The sequence below is a fragment of the Neopelma chrysocephalum genome, unplaced genomic scaffold (assembly GCF_003984885.1).
Source record: "Neopelma chrysocephalum unplaced genomic scaffold, ASM398488v2 Primary Assembly neopelma1_94, whole genome shotgun sequence".
NCBI lineage: Eukaryota > Metazoa > Chordata > Aves > Passeriformes > Pipridae > Neopelma > Neopelma chrysocephalum.
In genome coordinates, this window is record NW_020897756.1 from 4,490,050 (window position 1) to 4,516,339 (window position 26,290).

Sequence of the window (26,290 nt, forward strand, 5' to 3'; positions counted from 1 at the left end):
CACAAATGCTGCTCCTTCCTCAGGGCGTTCTGGGACGAGGGATCCTCTGACATGACTTTGCTGCTGCTCCAGGGCTTGTCTGGAGGACAATCTGTGCTCAGAGGGTTTCTTTCCAGGGAACACACAGAGCCATTTGCACTCTGGTTGCTCTCATGTTCTCTGTTACAGTGAGAGCAAACTCTGAGGAGAGGCAGAATGTCAGAACCTCCAGGTTTGCTGGATTAGCCTCCAGCACTGTGCTTGCCAGCAGCCCCATGGCCATTAAAACAGGGTTATTTTGCAGCCTCACAACCACCCAAGCTCCTCACCCAGAAAACTGCAGGAGACTGTGCAATCAGGGCCATTCAGAAGTGTTTCTTTTTCCTTTTTCTCACACTGAGTTTGCCATCAAATGTGCCTGAGAAACCACAGATAATGACATATATTTAATGTGAAAATCAGGATCTTTGGTACTTAGTGTCTGTCATCAGAGAAACTCAATTATTTGAAATGTTCAGAATGCAGAGGCATAAGGAGATCTGCAGACCACTGGTCAGAGACACACAGAACATGGTCTGAGAAGGATTGTGGCACCTCAGAGAAACTCAGAAATTAAGTTCCCCTTAGATAACCCCAAATCTTATTGCTCATCAATAATCTAGGAACATGATTAACCATTAATCATTAAATATCATCAATCTAGGAACATGAAACTACTTTTACACACGCCCATAACTATTGCTGATGAAATGAAGGCACTGGCCTCCTCATAGAGCTCATCTACCCAGGGCAAGGTGTATCTGCTTAATTACAGGGTAATTAACGAGACACAGCAGGCCCATTTCAGCCTTATTTCACCTCTAATTGGCCAGGAGGGAGACTGGCTCCTTCCTGCTGCTTCCCAGAGCTGTCAGTCCCTGAGGGTCCCTCCTTACCCCACTCCCCAGCCACTATAAAAAGGCAGAGAGGGGGTGGGGGGGCTGTGGTGTGGTGGCTGGTTCTTTTTTGTTGGTTCTTTGCTCACCTTTAGCAGGTCCAAAAGGTACTGTCTGCAAATTTACAGGTGGGGTTTTCAGGTGTTAAAGCTGGAAGTGCTCTGTGAAATCCTGGCTTGTGTTTAGATATTTCTTACCTGGTTTAATCATGGAATGAGTCTTAGTCCAAGGCTGCTTGTGGTGCTGCACGAAGGGTCAGACACAGCCTGTGCTGGTTTAGGGTGAAGAGCTGGTTCTGGCTGGGGTGTGTAAGAGCAGCAGGATGATCCTTGAGCTCTATTCCCCCCCTCAGCTCTCTTTTATTTGAGACTTCCTGGAAGCCTTCGTGGGGAGGAAGGAGGTACCTTCCATAAATATATTGATAATGAGCACTGTGGTGTCTCTGAGAAGAGTTTTCATGGGTGAGGAAACACTGTTCTCCTTGTTCCTCTGATTAACATAAACTCAAATACCAGGTAGATTTGCAAGTAGCACAGATCCTCTCCCTCTGTGAGACCATTTTAGGTGCCTCCCCTTGATGGGTAGCAAAAGAACTTCTCTCTTTTATGACCCCTAGGAAGGAGGATCCCTCTGGAGGCTCAGTGGTTACCCCCTTTTCCTAAAAACCTTGGTTCTACTTGCTTTCCAGCTGCCATGGCCTCTGCTATGCCTGACAAAGAGGAGGTGGCCAAGAGCTCCCCAGAAGTGAAGGAGGAAGAGCAGGAGCAGGAGGTGGGTGCTCCAAGTGGGATGTGGGGAGTGGCAGCTCCTGGGTACAGGGATGAGCAGGTGACCCTGCCATGGCTGGGGAGAGCTGAGCCCCCACAGAAGGAGGAGGGTTTCCTGTGCTCAGGCTGTGCCCTGCAGCTTTGCTGGAGACCTGGGTGGCAACACAGCCAAAAAAGTAGGTCTAAAGGCCCTGTAAATAACCTCCTAGTCTAAGCAATTTAGCCTGGGTCTTGGCTAGGAAAGATGGTTCTCTAACTCTGTAATCAAGTTCCTGGCTTGCTGCAGACACTGCTCCTATGGAAAGATTCCCATGTTTCAGCATCCCTGAGACCTGCTCTGCTCCCATGACCAGCAGCACACTTTTTGTAGACTGTATAGCCTGTCAGCTTAAACCCACCTCAGTCCTGGGATATCAGCTTGTTAAATAACCATTCCAAACGAGCTGGATATGGGGACACAAGTATTGAGGCTTCCCAAAATCTCACCTCTTCCTTGGGTAGCCTTGCACTGGAGGAAAACTTTAGTGGATGGTCCATCCCAGAAATGTCAAAGCTCCCCATCCTCAGTCTATAACTGAGTTATAAACTGAAGAAAGTGTGCAAGTAAGCCAAGCCTTGCTTTGTCAGCCAGACCAAGTGACTTGTGTGGCTGACAATTCCCCCCAGACAGGCAGTTTTGGGGCAGAATGGCGTCAGCAGTTCAGGGCTGTATTCGAAGCTTCATGGCTGCTTTTTTTTTTTTCTTTGCTCTTCTAGGATGCAGTAAAGCAGGTGGCTAACCTGACCTTGGTCAGCTCTGCCTGTGGTGTGGTTTCTACAGCTTATGCCTCCACCAAGGAGAGCCACCCCTACCTCAGGTCTGTGTGTGACGCGGCGGAGAAGGGAGTGAGGAGCGTGAGCGAAGCCACAGCCAGCTGTGTGCAGCCAGTGCTGGCCTCCCTGGAGCCTCACGGTAACCCCCTGGGTGAGGGCAGCCTGGCATCTGCCTCTTGAGGGGCTCTCTGGCTCCTTCCAGCTCTGGAAGGAGTCCTGGGGTGAGGAAATGCACCTCCCCATTGCCACAGGAAAAAGACAAGTCCTGGCTTGTGAACAAAGCTAAAACTGAGTCCTGGTCCAAGCAGTGTGGTGGAGGGTTGCTCACTGCAGGATTAGGGATGGGCTCTGATGTTGGCTTTCCTAAACTGAATTTTGCAGGGTGGAATTTGAGGTGGAATTGCAGAAAAACAAGTTTTGACCCCCTTTTTTTTTGTTGTCTCTTCAGTTGCTGCAGCAAGCGAGTATGCCTCCAAGGGCTTGGATAAACTAGGGGAGAAGCTGCCAATCCTTCAAAAGCCAGTGGAACAGGTAAGAATCTGAGGCTGTGCTGTCCCTGGCAGAGTGGCCTTGTTTTTGTGGGGTTTCTAACCTTGGGAGTGAAGTAGGCTCTGATATGGGGAACAAACTACCCCTGAGTGCAGGCTCCTACAGGAGTAAATGCTTCTCTCGCTGTGCTAATTGGCCTCTTGGTGCAGTTCAGAATCTCAGTGTGCTGTATGACCCACTCCTTTGTCTGGTATTCCTCCTCTTCCCCAGATTATCTCTGACACAAAAGAGCTGGTGTCATCCAGAGTGGCTGATGTGAGGGGTGCTGTGAGCAGCAGGGTGATGGAGGTGGTGGATGTGACCAAGGAGACCCTTCAGAGCAGTGTGGAGGCTGCCAGGTCTGCAGTGACCAGCAGTGTGGGCATGGCTGCGGGCTCTGGAGTGGGACAGACGGATGGATGTGGGGCAGAGGCTGTGCTGGAGAGAACAGAAGGAGACTCTCTCCCCATTGGAAATGAGGAACTAGGTAAGGAAATGGTGTGTGTGACTACTTGTAATGGGAACCATGAGATTGGGGATGGTCAGTCCCATTCCTCACCCCACTACTCTGGAATAGGGCCAATGGAAATAAGAGAATCACAGAATGGCTTGGGTTGGAAGGGACCTTAAAGATCACCCAGGCCCCTGCCATGGGCAGGGACACCTTCCACTAGAGCAGGTTGATGCAACCTTGTCCACTCTGGCCTTGGACACCTGAACACTTCCAATGTGTGCCAGTGCCAGGCTGGAGAGTACCTGGCTCCTAATCCAAAATCTGATGCTTGTTTACTCTGCCATGCCTGGTCAGTCAGTGACAGATGCTGCCTCTTCCCTCAGCCCAGCTGGCCGTGTCTGAGGAGGGCTCAGCCGCGATGCCCGTGGAGCAGCAGCGGGAGCAGAGGAGGTACTTTGTGAGGTTGGGGTCTCTCTCCGAGGAGCTCCGCCTGTCTGCCCACCTGCACTCCACAGCCAAGGTGAAGCAGGTCTGGCAGGGTATGAGGGAGGCCCTGGGGCAGCTTCACTGCATCCTCCAGCTGGTAGGTACAGCCCAGGTCCCTGGAAGGATGGGACCAGAGAGCTGGTCTACTTTCAACTTCATTGATGAAGAGCTGAGCTGTTCACCAGCTGATCTGTCTGTCTTGACACTCTGATCTTCCCCTGCTGCAGATTGAAGTGTTTAAGCAAGGATTTAATCAAAAGCTCCAGGAGGGGCAGGAGAAACTACACCAGATGTGGCTGGACTGCAGTAGGAAGTTTCTCAAAGAGAGCGGAGATGAAAGCCCTGCAGAGCCAGAGGTACCTTCCTGGGGAGGGAAGCAAAGGGCTCTGGGAGTCCCCTTGACTTATATATGTTTAATTTTTAAGTGACTCCCTCCTGATTTTGTCCTTCCTGCCTCCTCCCAGGAGATGGAGTCCCTGACCCTGCTCATGGCATGCAGAATCACACAGCAGCTGCAAATGACCTGCTGCAAAATGATGTTTGCCATCCAAGGCCTTCCCTCCAGCCTGCAGGACAAGGTGAAAGAGTCTCTTGGCACCATGAAGGAGCTTTATGCTGCTTTCTCAGTGGCAAACTCCCTCCAGGATTTGTCCAGCAGTGTGCTGACCCAGAGCCAGAGGAAGCTGGCTGTGATCCAGGAGTACATGGAGGAGCTGCTGGATTACCTGAAGAACAACAGACCTCTGTCCTGGCTGGTGGGACCCTTCTCCCCCCGGGAAGGGGAGGAGCAGGAACCCTCCCAGGAGGATCAATCCTCACAGGAGAAGGCAGAGACAGCAGGAGCAGGGCATCTGGAAGCTTCCACCACCCTCATGTAAAGGACAAAACAATGATTGCTGTTGGTATTAAACCCTCAGCTAATACACAGTGTAAAGAATTGTCTTCCTAAAAGCTGCTTGTATTGGGTTATAATTGCTTAAAATAAAACTGCTGCATACAAAAATACTTTGTCCCTGGCCTCTCTTGGACAAAGGCTGTAAGAGTGAGTATTGCTCAGTGGATGAGAACTGTGCTCTTCCAATCTAGTCCTTGGTGCTGGGACAGTGCAGTCAGGGATGCAGGAAGGGGGGAGCACTCAGTGGCACAGTGAGGATGGCAGCTGGGAAGTCCTGCTGCTGTCCTGGGAAGTATGAAGCTGTAATTCCTTCTCTCTCCCAGGCCTGGAGGCCCTGCTGGCACTCTGCCATGCCTGGGGGAGCTGTGGGGAGCTGTCAGAACCCTGGCATCCCTTGTCATTAGTCCTCCAAGGTCTAATTCTTCTCCTGTAGCTCTCTGTTACTACCTGGGGAAGGTTTCAGTTCCATGGGATAGAAGGATGTAGAAGTGTCTGCCTGGGGCAGGGGTGGACTCATTGATGGAGTGTCATGAGGGTGCAGGTGAGATATTTGCTGTCAGCACTGACCTCTCCTGCCCAGGTGTTTCTGTTGAGCTCAGAGCTCCTCAAAGGCCGTGTGTGACTCTCCTTGGAAGAGGCTGTAGAGCCCAGTGTGCTCAGAGTGGCCAGACAGTGATGTAGCCAAGGCTGATGGAACTGTGGAACTTCTGAAAGAAAAGCTCTGCTCCTTGTTTCTCCTCTCTCTGTCTTCAAGGAAAGAAGTGGAATCTTCTCCCATGTGAGTACAACTGAAGTTGTTATTCCACAGTGGGCAGAAACAGGGACTGGGGAGGGGAAAAGTAGAAGAGGTGGAACTGTAGACTTGAAGAGGTGGAACTTCTCCCCTCTTACATAGGAATGAACACTTTTCCAACAACACTCCTACATTTTCTGTGTGCAATGACTGTGCTGGGGCAGGACCACGGGGTCTCTGGGGTTTGGCAACAGTGATTCTTTAATGCAACACAACCCCCTGATGGAGTAAAGATTTGGATCCTAATTCTCTGAGCTCAGCAGGGCTGGTATCAGACAATTGTCTTCCCCACGTAGCAACCAGTTTGTGTTGAAGGCAAAATAATGAGGCAATTCAAGTAGTCAGGCCAAGGTACTGTTGAGACCTGAGAGGTAAATTGCAGGGGTCACCTCTCCACTGTGTGCTCTGATTGCTGACAGTGATTCCCCTCTGGAAAAGGGCTTGGGGCAGATGCAGTTCTGATCCATGTAACTCCTGCTGGATTTGTAGGATGGGAAGTGGAGGCACTGTAGCCAGTCCTGCTGCTTGGTGGGAAACAAACTGTGTGTTGTCTTCTCACTGGCAAGGTTGTGCGTTGCCACCTGGGAATTCTGAATCCTGCTTTTGAACTTGCCCAGTTAGAAGTGAGTTTTAAGGAATAGCTGGGTGTGCTGCACTTGGTATTGGTTTGTCAGTGGAGCACATCTGAGCTGTGTCAGTCAGTGCTTAGCCCAGCAAATCCTGCTGCTCCTGCTCGTGGATCACTGGGGCATGTTCTTGTTTGCTCAGTAAATCTCTTTCCTATGAACTCTGACTGCTTGTGCCTTGAGATCCTGCAGCTCTGGGACCCTCTGCAGCTGGGAACTCAAATGCTGTGTGTGGCTGGAATCTCCCTGTGCTGGAGCTGGTGATGGATGGCCCAGCACCTGTAAGGCCTTTGTAGGCCATGGAGATTGTAGCAGAAGACCCACAACGGGCTGAAATGTCCTCACAGCAACTCCTAAAGCTCTGCTTGAGAAGAGGGGGCTGAGTAGGAGCCTCTGAGTGTGTTTTCCCTCTTGCTTAATCTCCAGGGATTGAGGAATCATGGAGATGTGCCACACCAAACAAGAAAGGGCAAATTCTCAGGCCAGTCACAGATAGGAATAGTTTGGTTTTCTTCTTGTTTGATCTTCTGGTCTCATCCTTGCTGCAGAGACAGCAGGGGGATAAAGGTGGGAAGAAGCTGAGAGTGATGAGTGGACTGACTTTCTGCAGGATTTGAGATGGAAACTCCTCTGAACTCTGGGAAAGGGTCCAGGTTGTTCTCCATTTTATCCAAGCTTGTCTGTCTGATTATCCATGCTTATTTTTGAGTAATTTTGGATAGAAATAAGAAGTATGTTGGTAGTGTGACAATCCTAAACAAACACCTTGGCAGGGAAGACATGCCTTGAGGCATCTCTTCTGGCTCTCAGTAGCCCCTGGGAACGATGGAGTGTTCCTTGATTCTGTTAATTATAGCCCAAGTGATTATATCTTACCCTCCCCTACTGCTGTTCCTCCCTGCCTGTGCTGTGGCCCCATGTGACAGCTCAGTTATGGGCTGATTTGAATTTTAAATGCAATCACAGGGGCACTTGCTCCTTGTTTTCACTCCTGGTGGGTGCCACCATCTCCCTCTGCCAGTTTTGCTTAACATTTTAATTATTTAATTCTCATGTTCATGTATTTCTGCCTTTCTTTATTCAGTCCCTGCTGTTCACTGTTCAAATGCCTGCCCTGTAGGTCAGGGAATGTGCTGGTGCTGGGTGAGGGCTCCCTTGGGCACCCCTCCAACAGGCTGTCACTTCTCAGGAGTTAAGAGGCATTAACCAACATGTCACCTTGGCCCCACCTGGCAGGGGGAGCTGCCTGAGGAGGGTTTCCCAGGCAGCTTTGTCAGGAGGGGAATAGACTGGGAAGCTGGAGTTCTCAGCAAGTTGCTGAAAGCTAAAAAATTCTCTGTTTGCTTGCAAGGAGCTTAATTTCCCCTTGTCGCTTCCGTGTTTCTTGTGGGGCTTGGATATTGTCACCTCTCCTACAACAGCTGTGATATTGCTTGATGTAAAATACACTGCGTTTAAAAAGAGGTTTGTGACCTCCCTGAAGGGCTGCTTGGCCAAGTCCAATTTCTGTGTCACCTTAAGTCCCTGTGGCTGGAGAACTTCAAGACTTTCAGAGCTTATTGGAATTAATTTGCAATGGGAACAGGGTGGAGTTGCTGCCCTCAGTGCTGGAACACAGAGATGCTGTGACTGGCCAGTGTGGGAGCAAAGTTGGACTGTGGGACTTACTCTGCTGGGTTTTCCTCCTGTTTCTGGCTCATGTGGGCAGGCAGGAACTTGTTTTTGGTGGTTAGCACTTGGCTCTGCTTTCCCAGTGTAACCCTCCCTCTCCTTTCTTTGCTTTAGAGGAGGAAGCCAAGTGTCTCTGAGCATGGGAGAGAAACCTGGAGGGGCTTCCCCGTGCTCTGAGCTGGATTGTGCCAATCTGAAATGATCAGGTGAGAGCAGTGCAGGTTTAGGAGCCCTTCAGAATGTAAGTTTATTTTCTGGATGAGGGCACAGGTGCTTCCAGTACCATCACTTTGCAGTGCCCTCCCCGTTGAAGCATCCAATGTTTTTCCAGCTAAAATATTTGCTGGTGTCAGCATTCAACTCTTCCCTCATTCAGAAGCTCCTACAAGGGGCCTCTTCTGGCAGGTCCTGGCAAGGCTTTGAGCTGGACAGCATTCCTTTGCTTTCCCTCCTTCTATACCCTCTGGATGCTGGGGGAGGGAAGGGGGTCAATAAATCTGCCTCACATGAAGGAGCACGAACTCGTGACAGTTCCAATGTGGTCTTTGTAGGGCTTGTTAAACCCCCTGATGCCTCCAGGGCTGACAGGCCCCTGACCTGATCGATGGCCCAGCTGCCCTTTTCCTGCAGCAAACGAGGCCCAGCACCTCCTGCAGATCCAGAGCTCTGCCAGCAAGTCATTACCCTGTGGAGATGATTCTGGGCACTGGGAAGGAAAATCCATCGGCAGGAGAACTTCATTTGCAGTATTGACTTAATACTGATTCTCGTATTTATTTAGATCCAGCCCTGGTTTGAGCTTCCCCAGCAGTGAATGTGGAGGGGAGGTGATCTGGAGGGATAATTAACCTGCTGAGCGCTGACGTGGCTGGATTTTATACCATCCTCACTGTGGGGATTTGTTAATGCCTGTTTTTGTTAAGCTTGCTTCATAAACTGCCAGGAGCTTAGTGCAGGAGGCAGGCAGGAAAATTCCTGCCTGGATCTCCCCTTGTGCCCTGGAAGGCAGGTTGGCATGGGAGCTGTTAAAGGGGATTATCTGGGAAAGAAAAGTGAGGGCAAGAAACAGCTGGGAAAGGTGGGGAGGAGCTGGATGCTAAATCTGGGGACAGGAGGAACAGGGAAGTGTGGGAGAGCTGGAAGAGGAGACACCAGGAGGGCTGGGGAGACAAATAGAGAGCAGGTGAGAGGCTGGATGGAAAACCAGTGGGTTGGGATTAAAGGTGAGAATGCAGTGAATATGGAAAGAGAGATAAGCTGAGTATCTGGCAGGTTGGTGCAGAGAGCAGGGGTGCTGCACAGAGAAAGGCTCACCTGGGGCAGGACTTGGGCAAGGTGGAGAAGGCTGGAGAGGAACCAGAGGGCAGGGAACTGGAGGCTCCTTTTATTTTACAGGCACCGCGTGCATGTACCTGAGCAAGTTGTCTCACTGAGTGTCTTAATGCAAGGCAAAATTTCCTGCCCTTTGGCAAGTAAATGATTGAGAAAATCTTATTCCTTTGCAAGAGGAACACCAAAATATGTGCACTGCGTGTAGCCACTCCTGCATGGACCATCCTGTAGGGTGGTGTCATCCCACACCCTGGTTTTTCAGGGAGTCCCGACAAGGAAAGGCATCTTGAGCTCTTCCATTTGAGGAAATACCCCCTGCCTGCATCCTACAGGGGACCTTTGCCTCACAGAAAAATCAAATAGTTCAGTTTTGAGTGCGTTGTCCTCCCTAAAACACCTCTCAGCCTCGAATTGGCTGATTTTGTAGGAACATCTGGCTGGCAGCTCCCAGGCACCTCTTACCTTGGGAGCACTGTGCTCCCTCCCCTCCTGCTCCATCTCTCCCACGGGATGGATATTGCAGCTGGAAGCTGAAGGTCACTTTAAATGTCATCTCCATTTAGCTGCCTTGATGGGGTAATTATAGCTGAAAATACAAGGTTTGCTAAACAAATTACAAAACAAAGCCAGTGTTTACCTTGTGAGAGACTGATTGGAAACACCTGCCACTTTGTGGAAGGGAAAAAAGCGAGTTTATGGCTTGGAAATATCTTTGCCTGTGATGTGTCCTGTCGTGTGTGTTGCTGTGTCCCCAGCAGAGGAGGATGTGACACACAGTCTGTGATGCTCTGGGTCCTCTCATCCTCCTGGTGAAGCTGAACCAGGACACAGAGGAAGGTGAATAAGCCTCAACAGCAGACAGCACAGAGGGGTTTGTGCTTCACTGGTGGTTTGGCCACTGGAGAAGGGGTTGGAAAGCAGGAAAGGATCAGATTTGGGGTGGTCCTGAGCATTTGCCTGTGGTAGGACAAGAGGGAATGGTTTTAAACTGCAGGAGTGGAGGTAGAGGTTGGATATTGGGAGGAAATCCTTCCCTGTGAGGGTGGGGAGGCCCTGGCACAGGTTGCCCAGAGAAGCTGTGGCTCCCCCATCCCTGGAAGTGTCCAAGGCCAGGTTGGAGCAACCTGGGCTAGTGGAAGGTGTCCCTGCCCATGGCAGGGGGTGGAATGAGATGAACTGGATGCTCTGGACTGTGGATCATGGGCCCTTCTATGATTCTGTGTTGGAAAGGACCTCACAGACCATCTTGTTCCAAGACCATCTCATTCCACCCTCCCAGTCCTATTGTGCTTTCCCTAAGAAAAGGGCTGAGAGCTAAGTTATTCCAGAATTCTGGATTTTGATGGGACATCCCTCTTACTGGAGGCACACTAGCAAGGGTTGCCAAGTCTTCCTGCAAAGCCTTAGAGCTCTTGTAACCTAAATAAGAGCTCAGTGCCAGCTCTGTCCCTGCCAGGAAGGAGCAGGGCTGTCCCTCTGGCAGATCCCACTCCTCTGTCACCTGCTGCACACTCTGCTCACCCACCTGCAGAAAAAACCTGGTTTGCTTTTTCTTTTAATTTTATTTTGACATTTAAAAATTTATTTTCCTTTCCTGCTCCCACGTAAATATTCCCAGAGCAAACCTGCTGCTGGGTGATCCATAATGCAGCGTTTGAACACAGCAGGATCAACACCTGGAGTGCTGCTGTCCTGGGGGCTTGGAAGGGCTTTGAAGGATGGGTGGTGAATAACAACCTTCAGTTTGCTGGGGAGTGTCAGGCACAGATGGTTAAAATAAAGAGTTGAGGCCCAGACTAGAATCAAATAAATATGAATTTAGGGGCAGAGGGCAGGACCCACCTTGTGGGTGTCTGGGATTTCCCAGATCCCTGCTGGGCCATGTGGAGACGTGTCCCTCGTGTGCTGGCAGGACCAGGGGATGGCTCCCCACCTCTCATCCTGAGCCCTTCTCATCCCCTCTGTCCACCTTTACACACAACTGGTCTTTTCCTTCTAGGAGAAGATTTGCTGGTGGATTTGTAGGGTGGAAAGGGGCAGTGATGGTCCTGGGAGAGCAGGAAGATTGTGAAGGGTGGCAGGGGACACACTCATCAGGGTGAACTGGGATTGTTAATGTGCATTTCTGTGCATTTTTTCCTTCATCTGGAAGAATAGAATACATTCAACTTAATATATATATTTACTTTGTTCAATATTGTATATTTAATACTTTTTTTTCAAATCAAGCCTATATATCATTACTGAAAAGATATGTGAACATGCATTTGATTTTCTTAATTTTTCTTGATTTTCTCAGATCTGTTTGCCACTTTCATATCACAATCCCAGCCCACCTTAATATAAATTATTTCTTTAGCATCTTGCTTTCCCAGGATCTGGGTGGAAGTTCTCAGAAATAAAAGTTTCCTAGTGTGACTAATACAGTTTCCTGCTCAGGAAAAATGGAAAGACCCTACTTTGTTTACTCATGGCTTGTGGATTTAATCTGGGAATGCGTGTGGCAGATCCAGAGAGAAACTCCCCAATTCCCAGGAGAATTGGGTCTGTTTTATCAGAGACAGACACACAGCACAGGAACTTCTGGTATCACCTCCCTGGAACCCACTTCAGTTTGGAGAGAAACCACAAAGGTGCTTTTTTTCTCCTTGTTGTTTTTGACCTCCCTCTCTTTGGGTGTTCTGGGGAGGGAGGAGATACCTGAGCAGGAAAATGAAAGCCCTGAATTTGTGAATGAGTGGTGGTTTTGCTGCAACTGCAAAACCAGGGATTTCAGGAGCTGCTGGGGGGCTGTTATGGGAAATTTTCTACTTTGCTTTCTCACCCTAATTAGGGGTTCAGCTCCTGGTTCTGCTGGCAGATAACGACCAGGAGGAGCTGGTATTTGTTAAGGAACTTGGAAATGAGAACTTACAGCTGGAGGGAAAGGCAACAGGCAGGGATTCCATGGACATTTGCTGGCTGGGGATCCCCCTCCCTGGGGGTGCTGGAGCCCCCTGGATAAGGGAAACTTAACAGAAGGACTTCCCACCACCTCCTTTTGGAGCTCCTCCTCCTGGGGAACAGGGACTGCCAGGACCCCTGTCAGACATCCCACCCTGCCCCAGCACCACAGGGAGGTGGAGGGGTCCAGCCTTTCCCATAATGGATCTGGTTATCCCTTCTCATGTAGCTGGATCACTCAGAGCTCCTTTCCTTGGGAAACTCCTACTCTGACTTCCCTCCCTGGATGTGTCCAAGGGGTTGGATGGGACTCTGAGCAACGGGAAGGTGTCCCTGCCCATGACAGGGGGTGGAATGAGATGATCTCTCAGGTCCCTTCCAACCCACACAATTCTAAGATCGTGTCAGTGACACCCAGGTCAGTATTTGTGCAAGAAAACTGGTCTGACAGCTTCATTTTCCTCTCTCTGAGATGTGGGAAGAATGCAGCTGGAAATGCACCTTGGTGAAGCTTCCAGCAAAGCCCTGTTTCCCTTTGCTCCTTCTCATTTGATTGGACACTGTTGGGTTTGGGAAGTTGCTCTCTTGGAAGCAGGAAGGAAATTTTCAGGCTGTTTCTCTCTTGGATCAGATCAGAGGCTCCATTTCTGGAGGAGGGAGGTGAGAATTCCGGGAGAGCCTTCAGGTCCACTGATGTCTTCCTGCAAGGATGCACCAAAGCACTCAGTCACCCAATGTGGTCCCTCAGGCCACAGCTGTGGTGAGGATGAATCATTTCTCAGCATCCTGCTTTTAATTAGGGGAGAGCTTGCAAAAGGTCAGTCTGGATGGTTGTCATTTGTCATCCACGTTCACGGAGCTGGTGGAGCTGGAGGAGGTTTCAGTGTTTCCCAGGGGTCACAGAAAACTTTTCTGGCTTCTGGAAAAGCCCCTCTGGACAGAGGTTTGAGGTTTGTGCTCTGTGCCACTTCTGCCTCTGCAGCATCTGCAAGAGCAGCCTCAGAATGGATCCAGGGGTCTGGATCCTCCTGTGCTGCCCATTCCACCCAACCTTGTCCCTCCCTCCCTGTGAGGTCACTTCAGGATCAGAGGTGGAAGAAGTGTTTAAATCCTGGAAGAATAAGGTCTGCCCCAAAATATTGATAATAATCACAGAATCACAGAGTCAAGGAAGTTGGAAAAGACCCTTAAGATCATAAAGTCCAGCCATTAACCCAGCACCCACCATGTCCTCAAGTGCCACATCCACACATTTTTTGGTCACTACCAGGGATGGTGACTCCAGTACTGGCCTGGGCTGCTTGTTCCAATGTTTTACAACCTTTTCCCTGAAATATTTTTCCTAATATTCAACCTAAACACCCCCTGGTACAACTTGAGGCTGTTCCCTCTTGTCCTGTCACTTGTTACCTGGCAGAAGAGACCAACCCCCACCTGGCTACAACCTCCTGTCAGGTAATGATAATATTTTCCTAGGTCCAACCTGCCTCTTAACACTTTTAAATTTCCTTTCTTTAATAATTTTAAACGAAGTCAGTGATTTATTCTCTCTGTGCAGGCTGTAATTGCCATGTTTCCATCCGGGCTTTCCCTGGACATTTGCTTCCCTGTGGAAGAGGATTGTGCCAGCTCTGCCTTGCCCCATGTGACAAATGGCTGAGCTGAGGGGAGGATGATTTCTGAGATGAGAGTGGATTTTTCAAACTGAAAAACCTTCGCTGTGAGTCCATCGGTCACTGTTAGGGAGGCACCAGGGAAACAGGGGCTTAACCAGCAGGGAGGGGACCCTGGGGGTGCTCCTTTGTGCTTCCAGGGCTGGGGTGAGGAGGAGGAATGGAGCATCCCTGTGAGAGCACAGCCCCAGCACAGGAGCCCTGCTGGCAGGGGCTGTGTGAGCTGTGCTGGCAGCTCTGCAGCACATTCCTGGTGAGCCTGGCAATCCCAGAGTCATTAAGGTTGGAAAAGGCCTCCAAGATGATCAAGACCAACCTCTGACTGACCACCACCATGGCCACTAAACCATGTTGTGAAACCCACTCATTTTTTGAACCTCTCCACCCCTGCCCTGGGCAGCCTGTTCCAATGCTTAGCCACTCTTTCAGGGAATAAATTGTTCCTAATATCCAACCTGAGCCTCCTCTGTTGCCTTGAGGCCACTTCCCCTGGTCCTATTGCTGCCTGGGAGAAGAGGACGACCCCCACTCACCACAACCTCCTTCCAGGTAGTTGTAGAGAGCAGAATTCTGAGATCCTTTTCCCAGTTCTGGTCCTTTTCCCATTTCTGAGGTCCTGAGCAATTTCTGAGGCCTTTTCCCCATTCCCACTGATGCTGTTTGTACCTCCCCACCATCACTGTCTGAAAGGACTCCTGTGTGAGGGGGTACCTGACTTGCAGGGGTTGATTCTCTGTTTTAAGATGGGGAGAAAATCATTCTCACCCCCTCTCTGATGTGAAGGGAAAGGCTCAGTGATGCCTGGGAAGTCCCTGGGATGGCACCAGGGATGTGAGAAGGGCAGCCCTGAGGGCTCCAGTGTAACTTGGGGTTGCACAGCTGTACCCAGATGTGGGGCCACTCCTGAGGCTGCTGAAGCTCCTCCAGGAGCATGGAAGAAGGACTGGAGGCCAGTCTGGTCGTGGTGGCTCCTGGAGAAGCGTGGCACAGACACCAATCAAAGCTGAGAAGGGTCCCAAGTGGGTTTTACAGCCCTGGCACAATTTGTGACCCCTCCTTCCCAGCAAACACAGCTCCCACTGACCTCAACGAGGTGCAGAAGAGCATGGATACTTTTGGAATAAAGTGTGGATGTTTACTGCTTCCCTGAGATCTTTCTGGGGACCTGAGTAGCTCTTTCAATCATCCTGTAGCTCTGAGTGATTTGTGTGCTAACACGAGCACACTCCAGTGTTTCTCTGAAAATCCACAGCAGTAATTTGGTAAATAGAGAATTACCAGGACCTGAAGGATTCTGGACCTGGCCAGCTGTAATTTGCTCCGGGTAATCACTATTCTGCTGCTCCTCTCTGCTAGGTCTGAAAGTGCTGTGAATTTAGAGTAGGAATCAATTAAACAGCAAATAGGTTTCTTTGTCAAAATCAATTAAGTCCTCCTCCCAGCCAGTGCAATGGTCTCCCTGGAATTTCATATTCTGCTTGGCTGCCGTTTCTCCAGCAGCTTTTGCTGGATAATGTTGATGTTTTATGGCTTGATTTAAATCATATGGATCAATGCATATGCATACCTTATTTGGATTTTTCAATTACAGTCGTATATTTAGCCTAAGTGAATTATCTGGGTTGTAGTTGCAGCTACACAGAGAATTTTTCATAATGCCCAATTCAATTTTTGCTTTCTCTGGAAGCATAACTGATTTCTTTGGAGAGTAGGATCATTACAGTTGTTTTGCCCTTCTTGCTGCAATCTGAGGCTTCCAAATGGGCTGGACCAGAAGTTTTCAAATGTCTTCAGCCTGTGAATTCTACTTTAGCTCTGGGTAGAGATGCAAACCCTTTGGAAGCCAGTGCTGTGGATTGTGCTGCTGGGGGGGTGAAAGTCATTTCCTAAGTCACTTTGGGCTCCTTTAAACTGGCTCACAGCCCCTCACATGCCCTCCCCTCCTCACAGCTCATCACAGGCTGAGATCTCTGACCTGGATCTCTGCCCTTCCACACCCATTGCAACTGGATTTAAAAGCATCCTTGGCTGTTGACCAACCCGAGTCCCTCTGCACCTCTAAACCCCCAAATGCCTTTGGGAATCTGGCTCTTGGTGTGCCTGAGTTCCCATGTCACCACTGAAGCAGGACTTTGGCTCCTAAATATCCCAAGTGTCTTTGTTTTCCCATATCATTCTCCACAGATAATGTATCACCAGTCACTGCCTGAGAGAGGGAAAGAGTTTGAAGTCAAGCTCTGGCTCATCTTTAAATCAGGAGATCTAAGTTAATATATAAGGTACTAATGGCCTGGAGCTGTGCCAGGGCAGGGTCAGGTTGGATCTCAGGGAAAGGTTCTTCCCCCAGAGGGTGGTTGGCACTGACCAGGCTCCCCAGGGCTGTCACTGCCCCAAGGCTGCCAGAGCTCCAGGAGGGTTTGGACAACGCTCTGAGGGACAGGGTGGGATTGTTGGGGTGTCTGTGCAGGGCCAGGGTTGGCCTGGATGGTCCTTGGGGGTCCCTTCAAACTCAGGATATTCTATGATTGCATTCTATGATTTCAGTTCTAACATATTTCCCTGTGAGTGCTCAATGATGGTGTTAAAGGGTTTTCTTTGGTGGTCTGTGATATTCTCCAGCTCAGCTGTTCTTGCTGTCAAGTAGCAGATTCCTGAGCCCACAAAGATGTGTCCCCTTGTGCAATTCAAATATATCTGAATTCTTGTTATTACCTGTGTGAAACATTTCTGAAAGTTAACCTTTCTCTCCAGGCTACTTTTGAGATGTTTGATGGCCATCAGGCTGTGGGTACAAAACCCACCAACCACTCATTACCTATTTAATTCCTAAAAACAATTACTGCAGGTCAGTGACATGTTCCCTGTTACCACCCAGGGGAGCTCTGTGTGCAGACCAGACCTTGCCAGCAGGGGGAAAAAGAATTGCAAAAAGGGGAATTTTACTTGTATTTTATAGTGTTGGAAATTACTAGACACTAAGAGGTCCAGAACAATGAAGCAGCTGCCTTGTGTTTGAATTTAACTCCAGGGTTCCAATCCTGATGAATTAAATCTAAAAAGGGGGCAATTGCTAAAATGGTGGGAATGACTGATTTATTATCCCATGTGGCAGCCAAAGCCAAACTTTTTCAAAGAACTTTGGAGAGCTGAAACAACACTCAACTCTCCATCTTCCAAAACTCCAACTCTTAAATATTTCCTGTGGCTCAATGCACAGTTTTCCATTTAATGCAAAACTTTCCATGCTGCAAATGGAAGCCTGGGGTTACAAACTGCTCAAGAAGTTGGTGTCATCTGAACTTTCTTTCTGCTTCAGGGGATTTAAGGGATCAATCACCTGCCCAGGAAAGTGCTCTGGCCATTGGCAGTCCAAGGAGACAGCCTGGATGCCCCCACGGTAAATTTGGCTTTTTCAGCACTGTGGAGCTTTGTATAAACAATTAAGTGTTCCCTGAAGCAAAGCTGCTTCCCAAGCCCTGTTCCTACCTCCAGGCTAATGAGCCTTTCTCAAGCTTTTGCTCTTGGAATTAACAAGGGCCTAAAAATTCCTCACTGATGAGAAAAATGCCAAGGGCAAGGAGCACAGAGCTCCTGTCCTGGAGGACACAGGGCTCAGCCCAGGGTCAGAATCCTGCTCAATCTCATCCCCATCCAGAGCAGGGACAGGGATGTGTCTCAGTTGCCTCAAGGCTCTTCCAACCACCCCTTCCCAGGAGGTTTTCACCCACCTGCTGCCAGCAGGGATGTGCTGCTTGGCAGATTTCGGGATGTGATGGTTCCCCAGCCTTACAGGCTTTGCTCCAGTGGGATTTAATCCAATCTCAAACAAGGGGAACAGTGGAAGGAACAGAGCTGCAAAATGCTTCTTCCAGACCACACTTTGGAACTGTGGAGGTGCAGAGTGTAACTGGGATCCCTCCAGGACTGGGGAGAGGTGAGCTGGGCTGTCCTGTATCCCAGGTGAGCATTCCCAAACTGAGATCTGGGCACAGAGGTGTGTTATCCTATTTGGTGAGTTAACCTTCTTTGGCTCCCCTCTCCTCCCTCACTATTTTTCCTCTGCTAGTTGGGGAATCAGGACAATAACTTTTGAGGAACTAATTTCCTCTTAACTGGGGGAGTGGGGGAACACCCAGATTTCCATCCCTGGGTGATTCATTGCTGTTATTGCTGCTGGGAGATCAATGAATCACTTTAATCCCCTGAATCCCCACGTGCCAGTGATTGAGAAGGGGATTCAGATTCCTGCCTGCATTAGCATATGACTTTCCCTTTATCACTTGGATGCTGCTGGGATCCATTTCCAGAGCTCTGAGAAGCCTCTGCCATCTGTTAATTTAATAATTGCCTAATGTTGTAACACACATGCACTTTAATGGAGCAATTTCCCAGTTCCCATCATAGAATCTATTTAATCTGTCAATATTTCTTTATAATGCCTATTTTCTCAGGCCCTCTTAAAAAACAGTGGCATGGTTACAATAACTTTCAGTTAAGCCTGGCCCTTCATCAGCCTGGCACAGTAAATATTATATAATCCCCATATGTCTGAAACAATCTGGGAGGTTTTAAAATATTAAAGTGGCACATCCTCACTCCTGCAAAACGACCAGCTTGATGGTGCAATTATCTACTCTATTAATTATTATCTGGTCTACTTAGAATGTGAAAACTATTCTTCAAATGGCACGAACTGAGGAGAATATAAATTAAGAAGGGTCAGGTTGAGTTTTTTGTCCACTGCAACTCTGAAAAAATTCAAAAAGAATAGACCAGGATGCCAAATAAATATGGGGGGTACCAGGAGAAAAATGGACTTATTTGGGCACAGTCTTGTCTGTGCTGATGCTGCTTTGCCTGGTCTGCAATCTTACATGAAGCTCATATCAGTGAAAGGGAGAAATAAATAAAAGCATCATTCCTTGTTCCTTACAGACATGCAGAATCTGGTTATTGTACGGGAAACATAAGCCTGAGATTTACTTGGGAGCCTTTATTTGGATTTTTAGTGAAATCTCTCCTAGCCCCAGGTTGCACTGGCTGGGAAAAGCCAACAATAACCCTGACAGCCTCATCCAAGCCTCTTGCTGTCATCATTCCTATTTTCCTGTGCAGGTTCTGCCTTTGGGCAGCTCTGGAGTTACATACACACAAAGTTTCTCCTAAGTGCACCAGAAGCCATCAGGAATGAGCCATATTTTTGGCCATCTGTGCCACATGGTTGGTACCTGGCTATCATCCCTTTGCTTCCTTCCTCCCTGGTTCTCTGGCAGGTGCCTCCATCCTCCTGGAAACACTCAGGGCTCATCCCTGTGGTTATTATTATCATCATCACTTGGCTTTGCTGCTGAAAATCAAAGTGCCAACAGCTCAGAATCAACTGCTGGGACTTCCATGGTGCGTCAGGGAGGAGCTTTAGACCATGAAAAGCTTCAAGGCTAAATCCACGTTCTTCCCTCTTAGGTTCCTTTGAAATCCAGTGGGACACCTCTCCCATGTCAGGCAGGCAGGTGGGACTGATCCTCCCCTCTGGCATCCCAATAATTTTATCAAAGGGCTTCAGCTCAGGTGACCAGCTGAGTCAGCATCTGACTTCTACAAGAGCAAGTCAGGGTAGCTGGTTCTCATCCTAAGAGCTGATCTTGGTCTAAATGAACACCTTCCACATTCACAGAACCATGGAATGGTTTGGCTTGGAAGGGATGTAAAGACTGTGTTGTTCCATCCAGGTGCCACGGGCAGGGACACCTTCCACTGGACCAGGTTGCTCCAAGCCCCATCACTGCCTCCTCACCTGGATTTGCACCTTCCCCCCCTGCAGCCCCTGTGGTGTCTCTCCCCCCACCACCCTGCACAAGGAGCACACGATTTTCTCCTTGTTTTGTAGCAGCAGTTGAAAGACTCATGAAGGATTGTGCTGGAAGGCTGTGGTGAAAGGGGGATTTAAATGCAGATTTCCTGAGCAAAAGGCACGTGGGCGTTGGGCCATGTTTCCTCTTTAGGGATGTGAGTTCAGGATTTGTAGAGTGCTTTGAAATCTCCTGGGATGAAAAGCTAATGTAAATGTGACAGCTATTATTATAAACTCCCTCAGCAAACTTGAACTTGCCCAAATGTCTATTCATAAGCTTATAAGAAATCAATTCCAAATAATTGCATTATGGCCTTTGTATTAGTGGATTTTCTACAGTAATTGACTTGATAGAAAAAGACATCTCTCAGCTTAGCAAGGAGTTTATGCCCAGCCCACTCCCAGGAAAATTACAGGATTCTGTGTGTGAAAGCATCTCTGACAGAGTGATTGGGAATGAAAAGCAGCCCTAACAATCCTGCAATTACCAGCATCCCCTGGGCTAATCCAACTAACAAAGTGTTTAATGCTGAATTTTGGGAGGATTCAGTCAAATCCTGAAGGAGACAAGAAGAAATACAAAGAGAAGATGTGTAGCTTAGGGTTAGGGGGGTAAAGGTGTGCAGGTATTTTGTCATTCTAGAGTTGCAATAATGAATTGTCACCTCCCACTATGGATCTTGGGGTGGAAATATCCAAGAGACACCAAGATTTATCTCACTAAAATCCCAGAAGTAGTAAAATTTCAGCATGTGGGTAAGTGGCTGTGACCTGATCAGAGTTTGTGCCCCATGAGACTTTTTGGGGACTTTGTGTTTGATGTCCTTCAAGCTCCAGGTCAGAATGTTGCTTTGGTCCCATTGTGGGAAGATTTAGGGCAATATCATCTCTTCCTTGTGCTGCTCATAGCTGAGCAACTGGGATTCAGGACACACCTGAATGGGTGTGTGGGATGAGGAACCACTCAATATATTCATAACCCAAAGGAGGAGCAGGGAACTGGCCTTCCAGACTGTGGACATTGAGGTCACAGAATCAGAGAATATCCTGAGCTGGAAGGGACCCACAAGGATCATCCAGTCCAGCTCCTGGCCCTGCACAGACACCCCAACAATCCCACCCTGTCCCTCAGAGCGTTGTCCAAACCCTCCTGGAGCTCTGGCAGCCTTGGGGCTGTGCCCACTGCCCTGGGGAGCCTGGTCAGTGCCAACCACCCTCTGGGGGAAGAACTTTTTCCTGAGATCCAACCTGACCCTGCCCTGACACAGCTCCAGCCATTCCCTGGGTCCTGTCCCTGGTCCCCACAGAGCAGAGCTCAGTCCCTGCCCCTCCTCTTCCCCTCATGAGGAGTTGGAACTGCAGTGAGGTCTCCCCTCAGTCTCCTCTTCTCCAGCTGAACACACCAAGTGCCCTCAGCCACTCCTCATATGGCCCCTGCAGACCCTTCACTGTCCTCATGACCCTTCTTTGGACACTCTCCAACAGCTTTAGATCTTTTTCCTATTGTGGTGCCTCAAACTGCCCCCCAGGACTCGAAGTGGCAGAGCAGGACAATCCCCTCCTTCAACCTTGGTGATGCTCAAGTTCATGTTCCACAATCACTTGGTCATAACAGAGCAGCTCAGTTGGGTCACGGGGACTGAGGGAACACCTCAACAGTCTGGTCTGGGGCTCTGGGCAGGACATCTGAAGAGGGTTTACTCCAGGCCTGCTACATCCCAAGTGGGGCCACCCATATTCCTTCCTTTATGACATCAGGATTGGATGTCTCAAGCTTGAAACCCCAGGAGATGGTCCATAGTGCTGCATCCCAGGCAGAAGAGGCTGCTGTGGAGAAACAGGGAATTGGTCAGATGCCTCCTCCAGCTGGGACCCCAACCAGGCAGGTGACTGATATAGAGAATTACCAAAATAAAAAAAGATGAATTAATGGCATGGACTTACTTTTTAAGTTAGAAGTAGAAAAAAAATTCAGATATCATAAAAGATAAAATAAAATCCCCAAGTCAACAATGTTAAACATAAACTGAGCCACTATCTGAAGAAAATCTGGGATTGTATTTCCACTGTATTAGCATCAAATTCCTTCATTTAGCCATTGGAGCATTTTTACCTTATCTGAATATCGTATAATAATATTTTGGAAGTATTATTATATACAGTTTTGAAATCTTTAAAGTTTTGAGCCAGGAATTGCCCAAAGGTTTGCCCTTTCACAGACAGATAGACAGTGATGTGCAAAAAGAAAACTATCATGTTTCCTTTGAATAGAAGTGCTCTGAAACTTCTGCTGGCTTGCTGAGATTGCATTTCCAGTGAGAGATTGTTAGAAAATAAAAGGATTTTAGGAGAAACTTGGTTACAGAAACCTGGAATTCCTACTGGGGGGGCCATGTAAGAATTACAGCATTCCCAAGAGAGATGTCTGGCTGTCAGTTCCATGTCTGTGCACATGTAATATGCTGTACTAATGGATTGGGAAGGCTCATCCAGGATCTTTCCAGAAAGCTCATTGAGGAAGCAGCTGAATTCAATCCACTTTCCATAAACATTTTGAATCGAGTCTTATTCAAACATGTAGTTCCAGGCAGTGTTTGGAAGCTGATCTTTACACCACTAAATGAATCCCTCGAGGGAAAAGCCTGCTCCAACTTCATGTATATCCCTTTTGTTTTTTTTTTAAGCAAACAAGGAAATGAAGTTGTGCTGAACATAAACACATTGAAACCCGAAAAATCAATTTCTTCGGTGGTTGCGAAGAGTCTTTCCCGCATTCATAACAAAGCCAAGATTAATTGGAGAACACTGGTCGTTAAGGAGCAAAGAAAACGACAAGCCTTTTCATGGATTCCATAATAATTAACATTCTGCCTCAGTAATCAATAACTCTAAGCAGCTTAACAAGGAAGGGTTTGCTCTAGGACCAGCTTAGCAGCTGGAGCAGACCAGCTGTGCCTGGGATTGTCCCAGGGATTGTCCCAGTCGTCCCTGGGGGATTTGCTCTCAAATAGCACAAACACTATTAAGGTTTCTGGTGCTTTTTGCATCCCAAGGGTTTGAAATATTGCCACAGCACAGCCTCAGCCTCTGCTTTCCCTCTTCCACAGTGCAGAGCAGGGCGTGGAGAAGGAACCTCAGTCAGACCCAGGTGTAAGTTTTAGCTGTAGGTACCAAAAGCTTCAATTCTCTCAGGGATTTCCAGTTGGGAATTTCTTCCTCCAGTTCACAGAGAGACAAACATGTTGTCTAAACATAAAGCTGGCTGTGGTTTTGATCATATTTAAGGCACCTGTACCTTTTACCCACCTCTGCTCCTCCCTTCCTTTAAGCACAGCAGAAGTATCACAGGCTGAGACAGGAATACAAATAGTGTCAAAAATATTGGCACACCTCTAAACCCCCAGGGATCTGAGATGAAATGAGAATCCAGGGGAAGCAGTAATAAATGTGAAATAACTTTGCTTGCAGTCTCATATTTATAATTTCATCTGGAGTTTTTGCAAATATGTAATTTGCGGAGCAGCGTCTTGGTAAAATGAGAGCATCTCAACACCTTAATGCATTGAAAGGGCCCCTTTGAGACCTCACCTGCGTCCTCCTCAAATCCTTTCACGTGCTTCTGTCAGCAGAAAATACAATTAGGAAAAAGCTGCGAGTTTGAAAAGGTGTTGCAATAAAATAAAATTAAAAAAAAAGACCTCAGGAAGGCTTTGGAAGCTTGATAGTAATCAAATCTACTGCAGAAAAGAAAATCAATGTTGCTATCTTTGTATATCAACATAAACATTTTTATTTCATTACACCAACGAGAAGGACAAAGTGCAATGAATCAAGAAGGATTTCAGGAGTGGAATGAAGATGAAACAACCCAGCTTGTCACTGTTCCCGTCTGGTGAAGGATAACCCTGTCTCTCCAAAACACTGTAAATCTTTCACCCTAAGAGCCTTTGCAGCCCGAGGCAGGAAGGAGATCAGACCTCCAGCAACAACTCATGGCCAAATTACTTCCACTTCAGTAGCTCCCTAATGAGGAGTATTGATCTGGGGTTGTGTGAGGTGGACTGGGCTGGAGCTGTGCAGATCCCTGGCTCCTGGGGGCTCCCTCTTGCCAGAGGTGGGATCCAGATGTTTTTCGGGAGCCTGTGGGATGGGGGCTGCCCTGCTATCCCCAGGGGTACCAGGGAGGCAGATCTGAAGTGCCAGAGGACCCAAAGGACTCCAGCCTGGTCCTGCCAACACTCCATGGACAACAAGGGCTTAGGCCAAGCTCAGGAGCCCCGAGGGCTGGAGTGGGACTGAGGGTCAGGGTGGGACTGAGCTCAGCGTGTCTCAGCAAAGCAGCTGCAATCCTGCACCCCCTCTTTGGCAAACAAAGCAAAGTGTTCCCAAATACTCTGTACAGGCTGAATGTCCTTCACATAACAAGTCAACAAACACAGGGAAGCAATGAATACATTTGCAGAAAATGGGTTCGGATCGTGGACGGAAGGACTAAATCACTGAATAATGTATTAATGCCACCAGCTCTAATGTGAATGAAGAAGGAGAGATTTAGATACATGAGCAGGTCAGGCATCAGAAATTTTAGTTTGTGCAGAGTTTGGAGCACAGAATTTAGACTCCATTTCAATTAAAAATAATCTTATTAATTTATGTTTTAAATTGCATGGGAACATACCAATGTTCTTGTAGCTATTTCAGAATAAAACCGCTCTCCTTGACAACACAGTCTTAGAAGCACCTTCCCCACAGTTTTTTGGGGCTGGAGGACAAGGCTGCTGACCAGAGGGACCTTGGGCAGGCTGCAGGAATGGGCTGATGGGAGCCTTACAAAGTTTAATAAATATAAAAGCAAAATCCTGTCCCGGGAGGGACACCAGGTCCCAGCACTGCTGGATCCAAGGAGAGCTTTGCAGAAATAGGCCCTGAAGGAACACCAAGCCCCTACAAAAGCTACACTAAGGGTGCAGGCAGTGTGGCAAGGGAGGGGATCTTTGCCCTTTTCCTGCACTGGCGAGATCCATCTGCAGTGCTGGGATGCTTTGGCTCCCAGGGTGAGTCCAGTGGGTCCAAAACCAAATGGAGAACAGGACATGCAAGGAGAGTCTGAGTGAGCTGGATGTGTTCAGCCTGAAGGAGAGAAGGTGAAGCTGAGATCTCCTGAGAACCTGCAGTGACCTGACAGGAGGGTGATGAGGAGGCTCATCCCAGAGGTACGTGGTGGAAGGATGAGAATCCAAACATTGGAACAAGGGAAAGCCTCATTAGACAGAAAGGGGGAAGAAGTTGCCCTGAGGGGGATCAAACACTGAACCAGGGGGGCAGGAGAGGCTGTGAGACACCCAAAACTCAACTGGGCAGAGCTTGGAGCAGGTTGCTCTGATGGGCTGGAACAGGAGACTTTGGATCTCCAGCACATGTGGAGCTGTGATTCAGGTGCTGGATCCGGTGCTGTGATTCAGGTCCAGCCCTCAGGTCTGAACAAGGGACAGGGACAAAGTCCTTGAATTGTCATGTTGAGGCTCTGACCATTCCATGGAAGCTGCAGCTCTCTGTCATGTAAAATGACCCATGTCTGCAGGGCAGACAGTGAATCCCTTCCTCTGCACTAAGGGAATGTTCATGGCAGCTCCAGGAGCAGAAGTGTTTATGGAAAGGTGCCACTTGCCCCTGACTAACCAGCCCTCTCTCTCTGGGATATATTGAAAGCCTGTTTTCTCAGTGTGTTAAGGAAATCATTTTCATAGCCTAGAGCACTTTTATCCCAGTGCTTTTCCACACAAGCTGGCCCACAAAAAAACTTCTGGATACCTGGGTGACTGGGTGAATTCCTGCACCTCCTTCAGGCTGCTCCCTCTTGCCCATCTCATCCCTCCTGACCAGCACATCTGCCCCTCTCTACCCTCGATGGCTCTGTGAGCATTACAGCCTTTTGCTCTCACTTTTAGCTGGGCTGAAGGTTTCTCCTTCACAGCTGCCTGGAGCAAACCAGGAGGAGCTCTCCAGGTGGGATCTGTGTTGACTGCAAGGTTGGGAATGGCTGTTCTAACTCTTGCTTTACCTTTGCATCAGCAACAGCTCCAAGGCTTTCAAACCACTCAGGGCTCGTCCATCAGGATTATCAGAGCTGTTCCAGTCAAATTTGAGTTCTGACAACACTGTCACTTATCCAGGACCTGCCTGGCAGCTCTTGGAGGCTCCAGGTTTGCCTTCCATGTCATGTCCCCTCTCTTTTTAAATAAACGTGACATCCCTTCTGCTCCTCCAGGCTGGAAACTTTCTTTTCTCTCTGGGCAGCTTCTTTCTTCTACTCCCAGGTCTCAGGAGGCTTTGGGAATAAAGAATCCAACAAATTAGATTGGTTTCAGCGAGTGGCTGAGCCTGCAGCGGGGATATTGAGTTTTTGTATGCTGAGCTTTAATTTCTTTCTCATCCTGTAAGCTGTGCAATCTTTTCCCAGCTCTCATCCCTGAGAGCAATGTTGGGATACTTTCCTCTGCTCTGACGTTGTTAACTCCTCTGGGAGGAGGAGGAAAGTATACAA

The 26,290-nt window shown here is 48.6% G+C and overlaps 1 protein-coding gene across 1 annotated transcript; it reads left to right on the forward strand.

Annotated features, from left to right (window-relative positions):
- The first annotated feature begins 1,607 nt into the window (after positions 1-1,607).
- On the forward strand, positions 1,608-4,886 carry LOC113972640 (perilipin-3-like). Its single transcript, XM_027693934.1, has 7 exons — positions 1,608-1,689; positions 2,445-2,633; positions 2,943-3,025; positions 3,254-3,509; positions 3,860-4,059; positions 4,190-4,318; positions 4,427-4,886. Exons 1-7 carry the CDS (start codon positions 1,608-1,610, stop codon positions 4,838-4,840), a joined length of 1,353 nt encoding a protein of 450 aa, XP_027549735.1. The 3' UTR covers positions 4,841-4,886.
- The last annotated feature ends 21,404 nt before the right edge of the window (positions 4,887-26,290 follow it).

What these genes read in the sequence shown, in the direction of transcription:
- LOC113972640 (XM_027693934.1), top strand. Translation starts at nt 1,608, where the DNA reads ATGGCCTCTGCTATGCCTGACAAAGAGGAGGTGGCCAAGAGCTCCCCA. An exon ending in TTCAAAAGCCAGTGGAACAG is followed by an intron (nt 3,026 to 3,253) that starts GTAAGAATCTGA and finishes CCTCTTCCCCAG; the next exon opens with ATTATCTCTGACACAAAAGA. An exon ending in CATTGGAAATGAGGAACTAG is followed by an intron (nt 3,510 to 3,859) that starts GTAAGGAAATGG and finishes CTCTTCCCTCAG; the next exon opens with CCCAGCTGGCCGTGTCTGAG.